This window comes from Pipistrellus kuhlii, unplaced genomic scaffold (genome assembly GCF_014108245.1).
Source record: "Pipistrellus kuhlii isolate mPipKuh1 unplaced genomic scaffold, mPipKuh1.p scaffold_m20_p_1, whole genome shotgun sequence".
Taxonomy (NCBI): domain Eukaryota; kingdom Metazoa; phylum Chordata; class Mammalia; order Chiroptera; family Vespertilionidae; genus Pipistrellus; species Pipistrellus kuhlii.
Genome location: NW_023425404.1, coordinates 95,013,297 through 95,028,348, shown reverse-complemented (window position 1 = coordinate 95,028,348; position 15,052 = coordinate 95,013,297). Strand labels below are relative to the sequence as shown.

The following is a 15,052-nucleotide window of genomic DNA, read 5'->3' as shown; positions in this document are numbered from 1 at the left end:
AAAAGTTTCATTCCTAGTCAGAGCACATCTCAGGTTGCAGGTTCAGTCCCTGGATAGGGGCAAGTTTGGGAGGCAATCGATGATGTATCTCTCACATCCTCTCTCTAAACTCAATAAAAACATATCTGGTGAGGATTAAAAAAACAACATGGTTCCTTAAGGTGATGTTTTATGGCATATTTAAAATTTGTGTGTATCTGAACTTTTATGTTGTAGAAAAATTTTTTCATTAACAAATGCAGACATAATAGTCAAGGTTAGGAATAAGTATTAACCATCTTTTACTCCTACACCCTAGCCCTTTGCCTGTCTTACTCATCTACAAACCATTCCATGTAAATACCCTAGCTGCCAATAAAAAAGCAGAATTTCTTGCCCTCTTCTCATAACTTATGTCCTTTCCCAGTTTTTCTTTTCATTTGACACTAAACTTGTTTCTTCCTTGCCTTTCATAGGCAATAACTAATTTCACTTCTGAGTTTCCACATCCCATTCTGTTTTCAATCTTAACTGCTTAGCTTCTCAACTTTCCCAATAACCAATAAGCTATAACATTTGAGTATATCTCAATGTACTCAGTCCCCTCAATGGACAGTCACTCACCCCCCCCCCCCCCTTATCTGCAGTTTTAGTTACTCATGGTCAGTAAAGATCTGACAATATTGAATGAAAAATTCCATAAAGAATTTTTAAAAAATATATTTTATTGATTTTTTACAGAGAGGGAGAGAGCTAGAAACATCGATGAGAAACATTGACCAGCTGCCTCCTGCACACCCCCTACCAGGGATGTGCCTGCAATCAATGTACATGCCCTTGACCGGAATCGAACCCGGGACCCTTCAGTCCACAGACCAACGCTCTACCACTGAGCCAAACCGGTTTCGGCCAGAAATTTTTTTTTTTTAAATTGTGGGCCATTCCAAGTAGTGTAGTTATTACTTATGAGAAACAACATTCACATAACTTTCATTATAGTATAAAACCAAAAAGTTCATGCTATCATAGACTTATGGTTGTTTTGATAATTTTGATTTCAGGAGGGAGGGAATGAGCATTGGAAACTGATATAAATTGATTGGCTGCCTCCTGCATGCCCCCTATTGGGGATGGAAGCTACACCCTGGACATGTGCTCTGACTGGGAATGGAACCTGACCTGGTTCATCGATCAGTGCTCAACCGCTGAAACACATTGGCTGGGCACTTCCTGGTTTTTTTGTTTTACTAGCTTCCCAATTTTAGGTAAAAGCCAGTTTTTAACTCCTACCTTACATTCAAGACTGTCTTCTAGAGTGCTGTCCAAAAACTGATGGGAAATACTCTTATCCATGTTGTGCAATAGTATAGCTACTAGCCTGTGTCTGTTGAACACTAAATTAGCTAGTATAACTGAGGAACTGACTTTTAAATTTAAGTAGCTACATGTGGCCAGTGGTTCCTATTATAGTACATTTGCAAAGTATGCTTTTTATATCCTTAGATCCCCTGCCCCACTCAGTCTGCCATATACAGGCTTAGCTTATCCTAATTTTTTCCCAAAATCTTAAGTTTTCCCACCAGCTCATCCATCGTGATTGTTATAGGGAGCGGTTATAGGGTTAAACCTGGACTGAATGCAGCAAACAAGTCCTAGCTAGGTGGGCACAGCCCTCTTAGCATAAAGCTTAATCGTGTGACTGCTCCCTAGATCTTTCTTGGGTTGCTAATGGGCTGTGGGAGGGGCAGCAAGTGCTGCCAAAACAAGTGAAGCTTACAAAAACATTTAAATTTCCTTGTTTACCCCTGACTATAAATAAAGCATCAGCTTTGCAGTCTGGATCTGTTCTGTGGCCTCAGCCAGGCACAGAATACCCACCTAGATCCAGCTTATTCTCTTATCTTTTTCCTTCATCCTTCACTACCCTCCCTTAGGCTGGCCGCACAGTGCTGGCGTGGCACAATTGTAAATTCACCCAACATATATTTGAAATTGATCAGAAAAAATATCAATATTTTCCCTGCTATTAAGTTTGAGATGAAACTCTTGCCTTTACATATAAAATTTCAATTTTCGTGGAACTAAGTTTAATAATTTGAAGAGGATTCACTTACAAATTTACTCTTATTTCCTTAATTTATAACACATTAAACATGAAATTCTATTTATATTTCAAAAGACACACAAAAGATATGAGTAAGAGTAACACTGCATTTATTTTCATACAGGTAATTTTTCTACCGCTTTAACATTTTCCTCTCAAAGATAAAAGCTTAGAACTGGATCACTTGGCCCTTTCTCTTCTTATCTCCGCCCAGTTCAAAATGCTTGCATCTCTTGATTGCCAGCATCCTCTTTGATCTGCAGTTAGGCTCTACACATTCAAGCCTCAGCACAATCTTCTTTGTGGTTTTAGCTTTCTTTCGGAAAATCGGCTTTGTCTGCCCACCGTAGCCACTCTGCTTCCTATCGTAGCGCCTCTTCCCTTGGGCATACAGGGAATCCTTCCCCTTCTTATACTGGGTCACTTTGTGAGGCTGATGCTTCCCACACTTCTTACAGAAAGTCCTTCGGGTTTTAGGCACATTGACCATCTTGGCAGTAGAGCTGTCTGTACGATGGAAACTGTTGAGATATTTAAAATATAACTGTTAAAACATTTTGGTAAGTAAAAGTATTTTATAAGTATTTATAGGAAAATAACATAAATCAGTAATGTATAAATCCACCAACTACTCTCTTTGGAATGCTTAAATCACTAGCACACTTCTAGAATGAGACTCACTAAAAATATAGCGAAAGCGTATAAAGGAGACTTAATTTACTGTGGCTGGTAAAAAGAGGAGCGTAGTGATGATTGGCTAATTTTCTACCGCAGGGAGGGCCAAGGCCAGTTTCTTTTCGTCGACTCCTCGCACCCCTTCCGCGTTCTAGCTTCTGGGCCTGCCCGGTTCCGTGCGCGTGGAGCCCAGCGGCCCGTTCCTTCTCTGAAAACCGCAGGAGTGGTTCGCGTTTCCGCCCCGGAGTACCGAGCGCCGTCACCCCCAGCCGCCCCGAGGCTGACGTGTCCTTATCCAGTGCCTCCCGGCCCAGCAGCGCCATGCGTGACCCCCTTTCCGGAGACAGAAGCCCGCTCTCGAACTCTCTCGAGCCAAGGCAGCGGGTCCCTCCCTCCTTTCCTACGAGGGCCTACTCCACCCCGGATTCTGGGCACTCGAGGCCCCCGCGGGCGCCCTACAGCCTGACCTTAGCTTACCGGGAAAATCGCAGACCTCACTCCCCGCTTCGCTCCGCTCGGCCGGCGCCTACAGGAAATGGAGGAAAGAAGCGGAAGTAGGGACCGAGCCCTGAGCGACAGGGCCGTGGGCCAATAGGCAACGGGCGGCGCAGGCCGCGCACCTCCGCCGGCGTCACGGAAGCTCCAACCAGCGGCCCCGGGGCGGGGCGGAGCGTGTGGGCCCGAGGCCCCGGGCGCTCGCGGGCCAGTCGCAGTTGTCAGAGCGGGCGCCGCCGGGGCGGTGCGGCTTACGTTGCTCGGGCTCGGCCGTCCGTGGCCGCGGGAGGATGAGAGCGCCGAGGACGCCGGGCCGCTGGAGGCGCAGGTAAAGAAGCTGGTGCGGCGGGCCGCGCGGGCTCCTGCTGGGACCCGTGTTGAATGGAGAGGACAGAGGCCACCCCGAGCCCCGGTCCCTAGCGGCGGGGTCTCTCGCTGCCGCTGCCCGACGAGGATGAGCGGAGCCAGGCGGCGCGGGGAGGCTGAGAGCCTGCGGGTCCCGGGACCCCCGGGGCCGGGGATGAGTTAGCCTGGGCCGCCGCGGGGGCCAAGTTCGACTGCTACAGGCCAACGCGACGGCCGCCGCCCGCCCGCCCCTTCCGTGCAGAAGCCGCTAGCTCCTTCGCTCCCGCCCGCCCGCGCTCCCGGCCCCGGAGACCATGAGGTTCCGCATCTACAAGCGGAAGGTGCTCATCCTGACGCTCGTGGTGGCCGCCTGCGGCTTCGTCCTCTGGAGCAGCAATGGGCGACAAAGGAAGAGCGAGGCCCTCGCCCCGCCGCTGCTGGACGCCGAGCCCGCGCGGGGTGCGGGAGGCCGGGGCGGGGACCATCCCGCCGGCTCCGTGGACCTCCGCCGGGTCTCCAACGAGTCGGCGGCCCCGCTGGTCGCGGCGGCCCCGCTGCCCGAGGCGGACAACCTGACGCTGCGGTACCGGTCCCTGGTGTACCAGCTTAACTTCGACCAGACGCTGAGGAATGTAGAGAAGGCCGGCTCCTGGCCCCCCCGAGAGCTGGTGCTGGTGGTCCAGGTGCATAACCGGCCAGATTACCTCAAACTGTTGCTGGACTCACTTCGAAAAGCCCAGGGCATTGACAACGTCCTCGTCATCTTTAGCCATGACTTCTGGTCAACAGAGATCAATCAGCTGATCGCTGGGGTGGATTTCTGCCCAGTTCTGCAGGTATTCTTTCCTTTCAGCATTCAGTTGTACCCCAACGAGTTTCCGGGCAGTGACCCCAGAGATTGCCCCAGAGATCTGGAGAAGGATTCGGCTTTGAAGATGGGATGCATTAATGCTGAGTATCCTGATTCCTTTGGCCATTATAGAGAGGCCAAGTTCTCCCAAACCAAACACCACTGGTGGTGGAAGCTGCATTTTGTATGGGAAAGGGTCAAAGTTCTTCGAGATTATGCTGGCCTCATACTTTTCCTAGAGGAGGATCACTACTTAGCTCCAGACTTTTACCATGTTTTCAAAAAAATGAGGAAATTACAGCAGCAAGAGTGTCCTGAGTGTGATGTTCTCTCTCTGGGAACCTATACTGCCAGTCGAAGTTTCTCTGGCATTGCTGACAAGGTAGATGTGAAAACTTGGAAATCCACAGAGCACAATATGGGTCTTGCCTTGACCCGGGATGCTTATCATAAGCTGATCGATTGCACAGACACTTTCTGTACTTATGATGATTATAACTGGGACTGGACTCTTCAGTATTTGACTGTATCTTGTCTTCCAAAATTCTGGAAAGTGCTGGTTCCTCAGGTACCTAGGATTTTTCATGCTGGAGACTGTGGTATGCACCACAAGAAAACCTGTAGACCATCCACCCAGAGTGCCCAAATTGAGTCACTCTTAAATAGTAACAAACAGTACATGTTCCCAGAAACTCTATCTATCAGTGAAAAGTTTATGGCACCCATTTCTCCACCTAGGAAAAATGGAGGGTGGGGAGATATTAGAGACCACGAACTCTGTAAAAGTTATAGAAGACTGCAATGAAAAAATCACAGTTACAAAAGGTGACAGTCTTCTATTTTTGATATTTGTCCCAACAGGAAAGACAATTGAATAAAGGAGTTTAGGGATTGATTTCTGCTTTAATACGAAAAAACAATTATTGTAAAAGGTATCCAATTATAGTAATCTTTTCCTTTTAAGTCTGATTAAGATTTAAAATACAAATTTTCATTTTGGGAGTTGGGTTTTAAAGCTCAATCTGTATCTGGGAAAGGTAATCATTACTGAGAGAAGAGGGGAAATTTTATTTAAATTGCATCTATTAATCTTTTTACCTGGAACTTTGTACACTTTTCCACTTTCAAAACTTAAGTACAGCAAAATTTACTTAAATTTACTTAATGACATAGCAGTAGGAAGTATTACAATGAAATAAGTATTAATGGAACAAGCCCAGTTTCACTCTCCACACAGTTACTAGGAAGAGATTGCTTGGCTGGTTTTATAATTCAGAAATTATGTTTGTTAAACACCCTGTCAAAACAGAGTCAATTTCAGTATTACAGATTCCTGTATAATTGTATTAAGATTTGCCTGTGCTTTGGAACCTTCATAGAGCACATTTTCTTTTGGAATGTATTTGATTGATAAATTTTAACACTGTTTTCACCTCAATGTAGAAAAACAGTGGTTTTGTTTTTTTTTTCTTTTAGTCTGCCAAAATAAAATACTCGTTTTTGCATAAAAAGGTTCCTAATCACTTTGCAGAATAAATTTTGATTACTCTTTACACCAAAATTCAGTAGACATTCTAGAAGTTTTAAAGTTAGCATTACATCTTCATGTTTACTGTTTGTAAGTTGAATTTGAAATAATAAAGAAAACCCAGCTCTTGACAATGTATTCCCTTTGAAAGAAACTAGTCAGACATAGATAATGAACAATAAAAAGCTGCTGTGAAATACAGCCAGAAATGATACAAAGTTTAGTCATGCCAAAGTGAAACATGTTCTAGTGTCATCTTTATTTTAACTGAAGTCATATTTTTTAAAAGGACAGATACAGTAAATAATAGTAAACAGGCTTAAAATTTACTCCATGTTTACCATGTTTAATGTAAAAGTTTTCCTTAACAGTATACGATTCAGTTCAATCAAAAATTAATAGACTAATTTCTGTGTAGTTATTACAATTATTTCAATCTACGAAAATTGTGTTAAGTGGACATTTGCAAAATTACTGCCTCAAATTACCGGTAAGATTCATTTGTAGTTGGAAAATGCATCTGGTCATCTAAGTTGGGGCAAATAGTTCTGTTTTGTGAGCTAGCCACATTTATATTGTTCTCAGCCCAGTGTTCCAGACTTTACTAAGATTATAAATGTAAAGAAAAAACAGCTTTTGGTGTTCTGATCTGACCTCCCCAGTTCAAAGGACTAAAAATACCAGGTAATTTCCAGAACTAAGGTAAAGCCAGAAGTTTGAATTGGTAGCTGTTTTTGGAACAAATGCCTCAGGTTATGGCCTTTGGGGTCAGAGATTAGGTCAACAGATATTTTCCTTCCTATATTTTCTTTCATCCTGTCCTAAAAATGATTTTGAGAAAAAAATCTATTAGGATTTTCTTCTGATCTCAAATACAAATACTATTCCACAAAATTAATAACTTAGCCACAGATACATTACCTGCTGCCGCCTTATAGTCATTACTAATTAACCTGTATTAAATATATATATTTTTTGGTGACAGATGAGAACAGTAAAATGAAGCAAAAATAATAAATTTCAGTGTATCTATATCATTATTTGAATTATTAATATTGGTTAATAAAGTTCTTTCATCTAAGAATCTCTATTTCAAGCATAAATACATCTTAGTGATATTTCTAAACAGTTTTGAGATTCTGTCCCCCTTACAAATGTAACTCATACTTCTAGTTACATTCTTGAGAGTTGCTTTTTGTGACAGACACAACTTAGTATCTTGAAACTTTATTAAGTGTAACAGTAAGCAAAAGAAGCTGAAAACAAACACCTAAGTAAATATATACAGGTTATATTAAAACTAAGTGTTTAACTCTTGGAAAGAATATACTTCTCTCAGAGGAATGACAAAACTTATCTCCCTGAAACTGTATAAACTCTACATGCAAAAAAATATCTCCAGTCTCCCCATTAGAATAAAAATTGCACATTTTAATTTCTTGAATAAATATCTTCAGTTTTTAAAGAGTAAACAGAATACCTATATTAAATCCAAAATATACTTTCTTGAATATCTTTGGTTTTACAGAAATAGAATTTAAGTCCAAAAATTTTCTGCTCTTAAAGTCTGAAGAATTAATCCAAGTCATATAGCAAAGAATTCTGAAAACTGAATGCACAATGAGTCACATGATCTTTAATAATCTGCACACTACCATCCTCCATATTGGTTTCTTGTATGTTGTCAAAACCAGGTATATTCTGAACTGTTAATTCTTCCTCTTTAGTCATTACCGATTCTTTTAAATTATCTTTCTCCTCACTTGAGTAAATAGCACTTTTTTCTTTTACAAATTCAGGTTCTGTTTTTAACTTGGGTTGCTGAGACTTTCCAAATAACATTTGGGACACATCAAGAGACTCTTGTTGCAAGTATTCAACTGAACCACAACTGTCTATTTCTTGTACTACAGATGAATCAGAAGCAGTTGTTGAGGTGGTAGGATGTTCTATGTTTTTTTTAGTTGGATGACTTCCTTCGTTGACTTTTTCTTCCTTTTCATGAAGCTGTTCAGAGTTACTACATTCTTGCAACTATGTCAAGAGAAACAACAAGTTATTCTTTGAAATAAATAGATAATTAAATTGTTGTACCATTGGGAAGATTTTTTAAGTTGTGAGGGAGGAACCCTTGTAGACCTGCAGACAGGCTTCTTTCCCCTCAGTTATCCTACATATCTTCCACACGCTCCGTCATTTAGTGACAGTGCAAACCTGGTCTTAATTTTCTGGTAACCGTTTCAATGACTCATCTCCCTCAGGACAAAAAAATGGCTTATAACCCTTTAACAGTCTTTCTTACTAGGGCATTCTTGAATTTTCTTGAATTTCTGTGATTCAGAGCCACTTTCCCCCACAATTCATAAATGCCAATTGTGCTAGTTATTTCTGTATTCAATACTGAAGACTAAAAATGACCAAACTTTTAGGATTCAACTAGAAAGAAAGAACAAACTGTATGACATAGTTACCATAGTCCCTGGACTAACTTCCCAAATGTCAGTTTTTCTCTATTCCTCATTCGACATTTATTTTCGGATTAAATTAGATAATATATATGAAAATGAATTGCAGAGTGTTTAGCACATAGTGAAATGCATGTAAAAAACTCTATTCCTCTACCCAGTCATTATGTACACTTAGCTGAAAGTTTCAACATCAAAAATTTAAGTTATTCATTAGGCTTTGACCTTGTCCTAAGTCACTATTCTATAAGGCCATTAAAATCCTTACCTCTGTGTGAATTTGAATCTTACTATCAGTAACCTGAAGAACTTCAATTAACGGTGAAGTTAGGGGTATTGTCTGTTGAAATGGAGTGCTCAGGACCTCTTCAAGAAATTCATTGACATTTTCTTCATTGACAAATAACCTTTCCTAAAATAAAAAAACATCTGTTTTATTGGTCATAATTCACCGTGTTACATAAAAACAACTCATAAAAGTTCTCACATAGTTCAGGATTATACTTTTAAAATATCTGTTATTCCTATGCTTTTTTGGCAAAAGAAAACAGTCTGTACACAGCAAGAGTGCCCAGCCAGCATGGCTCTGGTTGAGCGTCCATCTATGAACCAGGAGGTCATGGTTTAATTCCTGTTCAGGGTACATGCCTCAATCTCCAGTGGGGGTTGTGCAGGAAGCAGCTATCAGTGGTTCTCTGTCATCACTGATGTATTTACCTCTCTCTCCCTCTCTTTTTCTCTTTGAAATCAGTAAAAATATATTTTTAAAAATAGCAAGAGTACATACCTAAAAGAAAAAGTTCAGTTACTCTTAGTCTCTATTGATCTAGGTATGTTTTATCTTAGATAATCTAAATTAAAAATTATATTTTTAAATTTTTTTCTCTTAATATTTTATGAGAAATATATAACCTCCTTTTTTTCTTGATGATATTTTTGAAGAGAGAGGGAAAGAGAAAGAAATATTGATGTGAGAGAAAGTCATTGATTGGTTGCTTCCTGCATAGCCTGGACCAGGGCCTGGGCCAAGGAGGAGCCTGCAACCAAGCTATGTGCCCTTAATCAGAATTGAACCTGGAACCCTTTAGTCTTAAGGCCAACAGTGTCCACTGTGCCAAACTGGCTAGGGCTTACAACACTTCTTAATGAGTCAGCCAAGAAATATACGACAGGCTCTATTAAAATTTTGTGTGAACAGTTTGTCTTTTAGTTCTTGTTCAGGTAAGAGCTAAGTGTAATATTTTATGTAAAAGAAGCATATTTTACTTTTAAGCAATAAGATAATCCAGTGTGACTCCAGCATATAGCTACTTATAAGAATGAGATAGTTTTCCGAACTATTAGGAAATGCAAAAAGCACATTCACAAAAATCCCAAACACAAAGCCATTTCTTCATATTTATGTCAAGCGAATACAGGAATATTGTTAGGGCATTAAAAGTATAACTATATTCATAAAATAAGTTCATTGTTACCCAAAGTAAAAGTATTTTTCTCTGTACTTTCATATACATAAATTTAATAAGTTCATTATTTAGTCAAAATGAGGAAAGAAAATATGAAAGAGACAAGTTTTAGGTTTCCTTCTATTAAACAGTGTTTGAACTTGGGAACATCTACCAAACAAGGGAATCCTAGGAACAAAAATAAAATTTTTAGAGTAATTTGCCTTGCTATTATTTGTAGATCCAGAATAACACTGTATTGTAAAGATACCCCATAAAAAGCATTTCTAAGTTTCCTGTCTCTGGAAAAGACACATTAATTGTAAAGATATATACCAAATAGTTTAGTGTTAAATTTACCCAAGGAAAAATAATATGTATTTAAAATAGTTATGACTAAAATACAATTTGCAGAAAATTATCTTCACATTCTGATAGCTGATTTTACTATAAAAGATACTGTGTTCAGTGGTCCTAAAGCTTTAGAAAAATTCCCAGTAAATATTTAAGGCTTATATAAATATATGTTGTACTTGTTTATGTGTAAAGTAACAATTGTGAACTGGATAGCCACAAATCAACCTTACATTATAATTATTTTCATATAATGTGTAATATATTATCTATCTACCCATCTACTCACTACTCTTGTGATTTTTCCTTATTTATTAATTTTCAAGAAAGTGGAAGGGAGAGTGAGAGGGAAGCATCTATGTGAGAGTGAAGAGTGAAACATGGATTGGCTGCCTCCTGCATGCCCCCACCCTTTCCCAACCAACTGAACACCAGCCAGGGCTACTTTTGTGATGTTTTAGAAATTTAGTAAGAACATGGTCCAGTGACAGTGAACTGTAAAATAAAAAAACAACAACATTATGATTCTGTCAGCCTTAGGAAATGTGATTATTAATGAAGAAATTATAAATTTATTTTAGGCTTCAAAGATACGACACAGTCACCATAATCTCATTTTTGTTTGGTTTCTTTGTTAAAATAATGTTATCATACTAGCAAATCAGATTAAAATATATTCTTTAGTATTTTCTCAACTGCTTGTCAGCAAAGCTTTCTTCCCATATTGCTATTTTCACATTTATTAAGACAATTACAGGAAAAGGACTGCCCTTTCCTAAATTTTCCCTTCAAATGACATAAACAGATAGTCAGTTTCCTATTTTATATTATCACAAAGTATTTCACCTAGCCCTGGCTGGTGTTCAGTTACTTCATCACTTTTAGAGGCTTTCAAATTGACCACTTCTCACAGAAGATATCCCTCATAAAATGTAAATGTAATTTAGTAAGTTTCTAGAAAAACAATGGGGAAGAAGTGGAAATTTCTGGCAGGTTTAATTTTTAATATAATTTAAATTATAATCTGTGCAATTTGTGTTGTTTTTGGGAATTAAACCCTTGAATATTTTAAAAGAGCTTTAAAATTTACCTTGACACTGATACAGACATCAATCAAAACCACTAATTGTTCATTTTTGAGTTTGCCAAGTTCTTTAGAACTTCAAATTTAATTTTTTCAGCACTTGCCCGTAGTTTATATTACACTGTTAAATGCCAGCCACTGTGCAAAATACTAGATGATTAAAACAGATGCAAAAACACATGTAATTTCAATATAACCACCTGAGGACAACCCTACCAAAATCAGCCACTAAAATCAAGCAGCATAACTATGTGGTCGCAATGGCAGGGAATTTAGATTGACACCTCGCTAAATGACTTTTGCTCTCTGGAAGTAAGCTGTTTATTTTCTAAGGTTGGACAATATTACCAACTTAAAATATGGCCCTAACAGAGTGCTTCTCAAACTCTAATTGGTCATCAACGCTTTGAGAATATGACTAAAGTTATAGCCCTTCTGCCCAGAAGAAAGCATACAATCTGAGAGGTCCTCCTCAGTCAATGGATTCCAGGGGGAAAATGCAGTAAGGACAATTTTGAAGGTGTGTGTGTGTGTGTGTGTGTGTGTGTGTTTTCCAGAGTGCCTTTAACGTGCACTGACATCTTTCATCACGTGTATTAACTTCAAGTAATTTCGAGAGAAGTTCTAATGAACTAAGGGGCTGTAATTTTGAAAGTAGATGGAATATTTCAAATACTAAGACTCAAGAAAGAACTGTTACCTCCAAAGAATCGTTGTTTAAACCATAATACCACTCTCTCCAATGTCCACAGCATTCTGAAGATTTGGCCAGTTCTATTACTGCATTGTTTGAAGAGATGCTAACCACTGGTTCTTTGATACTCAATTTATTTTCTGGAGCAAACTGCAAAAAGAAGGAATAATAAACTAAGTCTTGGGTGGAGAAGCACAATTGGTAGCGGAGGGAGCTCACATCCCCTTGAAGGCTTTGCGGCTGGATCCGAGGCACTTGAATGAGCAGCGTCAGGGATTCTTCATCCTGACGACACTGCAGCGGAGGACAGCGAGGCCGCCCGCGGGCCGTCCCGGGGCCGCCCATGGCTGGAGCAGAAGGCGCCCCTCCGGAGTCCTCCCCGGCCCCGCGGCTCCCTCCGCTCAGATCTCCGCTCACACGCCTTCCGGCGGAAGGGCCCCTGGCGAGGGCCCCGGCCGCGCTCCCAGTTCCGGGAAGCGGCTTCTCGGCACCGGAAGGAGCCACCGCTCGCCCACCGAAGTCCCCTTCCGGTTCGGAGACAAGTTCCTCCCCGGCGGCCTCCGGGGTGGCGGTCCCGGCGTCCTCTCCCCCGGGACGGCCCCCCGCCGGGCCCGCGTCTCCGCTGCGGGCGGAAGTGCCCGCCGCGGCGGGTCCCGGCGCCACGGGCCGCTCCACGGGCCGCTCCACGGGCCGCTCCACGGGCCGCTCCACGGGCCGCTCCACGGGCCGCTCCACGGGCCGCTCCACGGGCCGCTCCACGGGCAGCGTGACCACCAGCTGCCGCCGCGCCCTGTTGAACTGCGCCCTGCCGCGGCTGTCGTCCACCGGGTACGGGAGCGAGAGCCGCAGCCGGTAGTCGGGGTTCCTCGAGTCCAGACACAGCAGCTTTCCCGTCACCTCCAGCGCCGCCTGCTCGGCCGAGCGCAGGAGCGGCAGCTCGATGGTGACCACCAGCTCCTGGGGCACCGGGCTGGGCGCCGAGTCCCGGGAGCAGCGGTAGTCCTGCAGGTCCACGCGGTGGCGCTGCACCACCCTGTGGCGGGGCTCCGTGGGGGCGGGCTGTGGGGCCGCCTCCGGCGCGGAGGGCGGGGGCCGCGCGGGGGCCGGGGCGGCCGGGCTGCGGTAGGGGTAGGGGAAGTCGGGGAAAGAGCTCTCCAGCCCCCCCTCGGGCCGGGCCGGGGCGCCCCCGGGGAGGGGCGTGCGCAGCACCGCGGCCTCCGGAGTCCCCTTGTACTTGATCTTGAGGGTTTTGGCGTTCCTGTGGTCCAGCTTCACGCCGAACTGCCTCTCCACGGCCTCCAGCGCCGTGGCGTTCAGCATCTGGCGGAAGCGCTCGTGGCGCCGGGCCCGCGCCAGCGCGTCGGGGTGGAAGACCACGTCGTAGACGGTGTAGCGGGAGCCGCGGGCCCCGGCGTACTCGCGGCCGGGCGCCAGGCTGTGCGGCAGAGACCACTGGCTGCCGGCGCCCCCGGGGCCGGGCCGGCCGGCGGGCGGGCCCACCAGCGCGTTGCCGCACACGTTCACGAAGCAGCGCCGCGCCCCGTCCAGGCTGGTGCGCAGCACGTGGCCGGGCTCCGGGTGCACGAACCGCACCTCCACTCCGCGCTCACGCTCCAGCGCCGTGATCTCCGCTTCGTAGCGCCGCCGGTTCTCGGGGTCCGTGAGCTCCTCGGCGTACTCGGAAAAGAGTCGCCGGAACTCCGGGTCCTGGAAGGCGGAGGTGAGCCGCTGGACCTCCTCTCCGCTCAGATCCAGGTCCTCGAGCGGCGAAGAGGCCGCCGCCTTGGCCATGCTGCTCCTCAGCCCCTGGCCCGTAGGCACCGGCGAGAGGGGGAAGCGCCTCGGAGTCGCAGGACCAAGGCCAGTAAGCGCCGCGGTCAGCAACTGCCAGAGAATTGTGCTTGGGCGCGTGCTTATTGCCATGGCGACGCCACCGCCGCGCAGGAGGGGGAGGAGGCAAGGGATTGGAGTGGGATGGTGGAAATGCCAGAAATAGTGTCTTAGTTGCTTCAAACAAACAAGCCAACTACCCTACAGTCTGTTTTTTAGATGCCTGTGCCACAGCGCAGTTATTTTGCATTAGAAAAGCCATCATAATAATTGTCATAATTTCCAGCATATAGATATCATATACTTCAAAACACTTCAAAATAGAACTGATCCCCATTTCACAGACAAAAAGGTGGGACCTGAGAAGTTACCCAACCAGGGTAACTCGTGCATTCACAAGCTGTGATTCATACTTTTGTGTATCTGTGTGTGTTTTTCATTGCACTAAACCAATATTTCAATCTTCTGAATATTTTTTGTAATGTATTTTTTATTTCAGAGAAGAAGGGAGAGGGAGAGAGAGAAACATCAATGATGAGAGGGAATAATTGATTGGCTGCCTCCTCCACGTCCCTTACAGGGGATGGGGCCTATAACGTAGGCATGTGCAGGTTGGGGGGAATTAAACCTGCACCCTTCAGTCCGGAGGCCCTTCTCACTCTATCCACTGAGCCAAACGGGCTAGATCAATCTTCTGAATATTTTGCCATACCGATCAACAAACATGTAAGACTTTTTTTTTTTTAATATATTTTATTGATTTTTACAGAGAGGAAGGGAGAGAGCTAGAAACGTCAATGAGAGAGAAACAGACCAGCTGCCTCTTGCACACCCCCTACCGGGGATGTGCCCGCAACCAACGTACATGCCCCTGACCGGAATCGAACCTGGGACCTTTCAGTCAGCAGACCGACGCTCTACCACTGATCCAAACCAGTTTCGGCCATGTAAGACTTCTTTCAGTCTGCAGGCCAATGCTCTATCCACTGAGCCACACCGGTCTCGGCTTATGTAAGACTTCTTAAGATACCACATGACACCTGTCAAAATGGCAGAGTTTTTTTTGTTGTTGTTTTTTTCCAATTACTGTATCCTTTGGATCATGATAGAACTTAGTAAAATCTTTCTAGAGCATTGTTTGGTAGCTGTATAAAAAGCTTTTAAGCCCTAGCCGGTTTGGCACAGTGGATAGAGAGCATCGACC

At 43.9% G+C, this 15,052-nt stretch overlaps 3 protein-coding genes across 3 annotated transcripts; 1 reads left to right on the top strand and 2 right to left on the bottom strand.

The window, feature by feature from the left end:
* Positions 1-2,172: 2,172 nt before the first annotated feature.
* RPL36AL (ribosomal protein L36a like) lies at positions 2,173-3,368 on the bottom strand. The gene is made up of 2 exons (XM_036457808.2): positions 3,236-3,368; positions 2,173-2,604 (listed from the first exon to the last, which is right to left on the bottom strand). Exon 2 carries the CDS (start codon positions 2,571-2,573, stop codon positions 2,253-2,255), a length of 321 nt encoding a protein of 106 aa, XP_036313701.1. The 5' UTR covers positions 2,574-2,604; positions 3,236-3,368; the 3' UTR covers positions 2,173-2,252.
* An 82-nt stretch (positions 3,369-3,450) lies between these two features.
* MGAT2 (alpha-1,6-mannosyl-glycoprotein 2-beta-N-acetylglucosaminyltransferase) lies at positions 3,451-5,959 on the top strand. The gene is made up of 2 exons (XM_036457787.2): positions 3,451-3,581; positions 3,861-5,959. Exon 2 carries the CDS (start codon positions 3,913-3,915, stop codon positions 5,251-5,253), a length of 1,341 nt encoding a protein of 446 aa, XP_036313680.1. The 5' UTR covers positions 3,451-3,581; positions 3,861-3,912; the 3' UTR covers positions 5,254-5,959.
* A 247-nt stretch (positions 5,960-6,206) lies between these two features.
* DNAAF2 (dynein axonemal assembly factor 2) lies at positions 6,207-14,408 on the bottom strand. The gene is made up of 3 exons (XM_036457686.2): positions 12,025-14,408; positions 8,710-8,853; positions 6,207-8,010 (listed from the first exon to the last, which is right to left on the bottom strand). The coding sequence occupies exons 1-3, from the start codon at positions 13,939-13,941 to the stop codon at positions 7,552-7,554; spliced, it is 2,520 nt and encodes an 839-aa protein (XP_036313579.1). The 5' UTR covers positions 13,942-14,408; the 3' UTR covers positions 6,207-7,551.
* Between the last annotated feature and the right edge of the window lie 644 nt (positions 14,409-15,052).

What these genes read in the sequence shown, in the direction of transcription:
- MGAT2 (XM_036457787.2), top strand. Translation starts at nt 3,913, where the DNA reads ATGAGGTTCCGCATCTACAAGCGGAAGGTGCTCATCCTGACGCTCGTG.
- DNAAF2 (XM_036457686.2), bottom strand. Translation starts at nt 13,941, where the DNA reads ATGGCAATAAGCACGCGCCCAAGCACAATTCTCTGGCAGTTGCTGACC. An exon ending in TAAACAACGATTCTTTGGAG is followed by an intron (nt 8,854 to 12,024) that starts GTAACAGTTCTT and finishes TTTTTATTTTAG; the next exon opens with GAAAGGTTATTTGTCAATGA. An exon ending in AGATTCAAATTCACACAGAG is followed by an intron (nt 8,011 to 8,709) that starts GTAAGGATTTTA and finishes CTCTTGACATAG; the next exon opens with TTGCAAGAATGTAGTAACTC.
- RPL36AL (XM_036457808.2), bottom strand. Translation starts at nt 2,573, where the DNA reads ATGGTCAATGTGCCTAAAACCCGAAGGACTTTCTGTAAGAAGTGTGGG.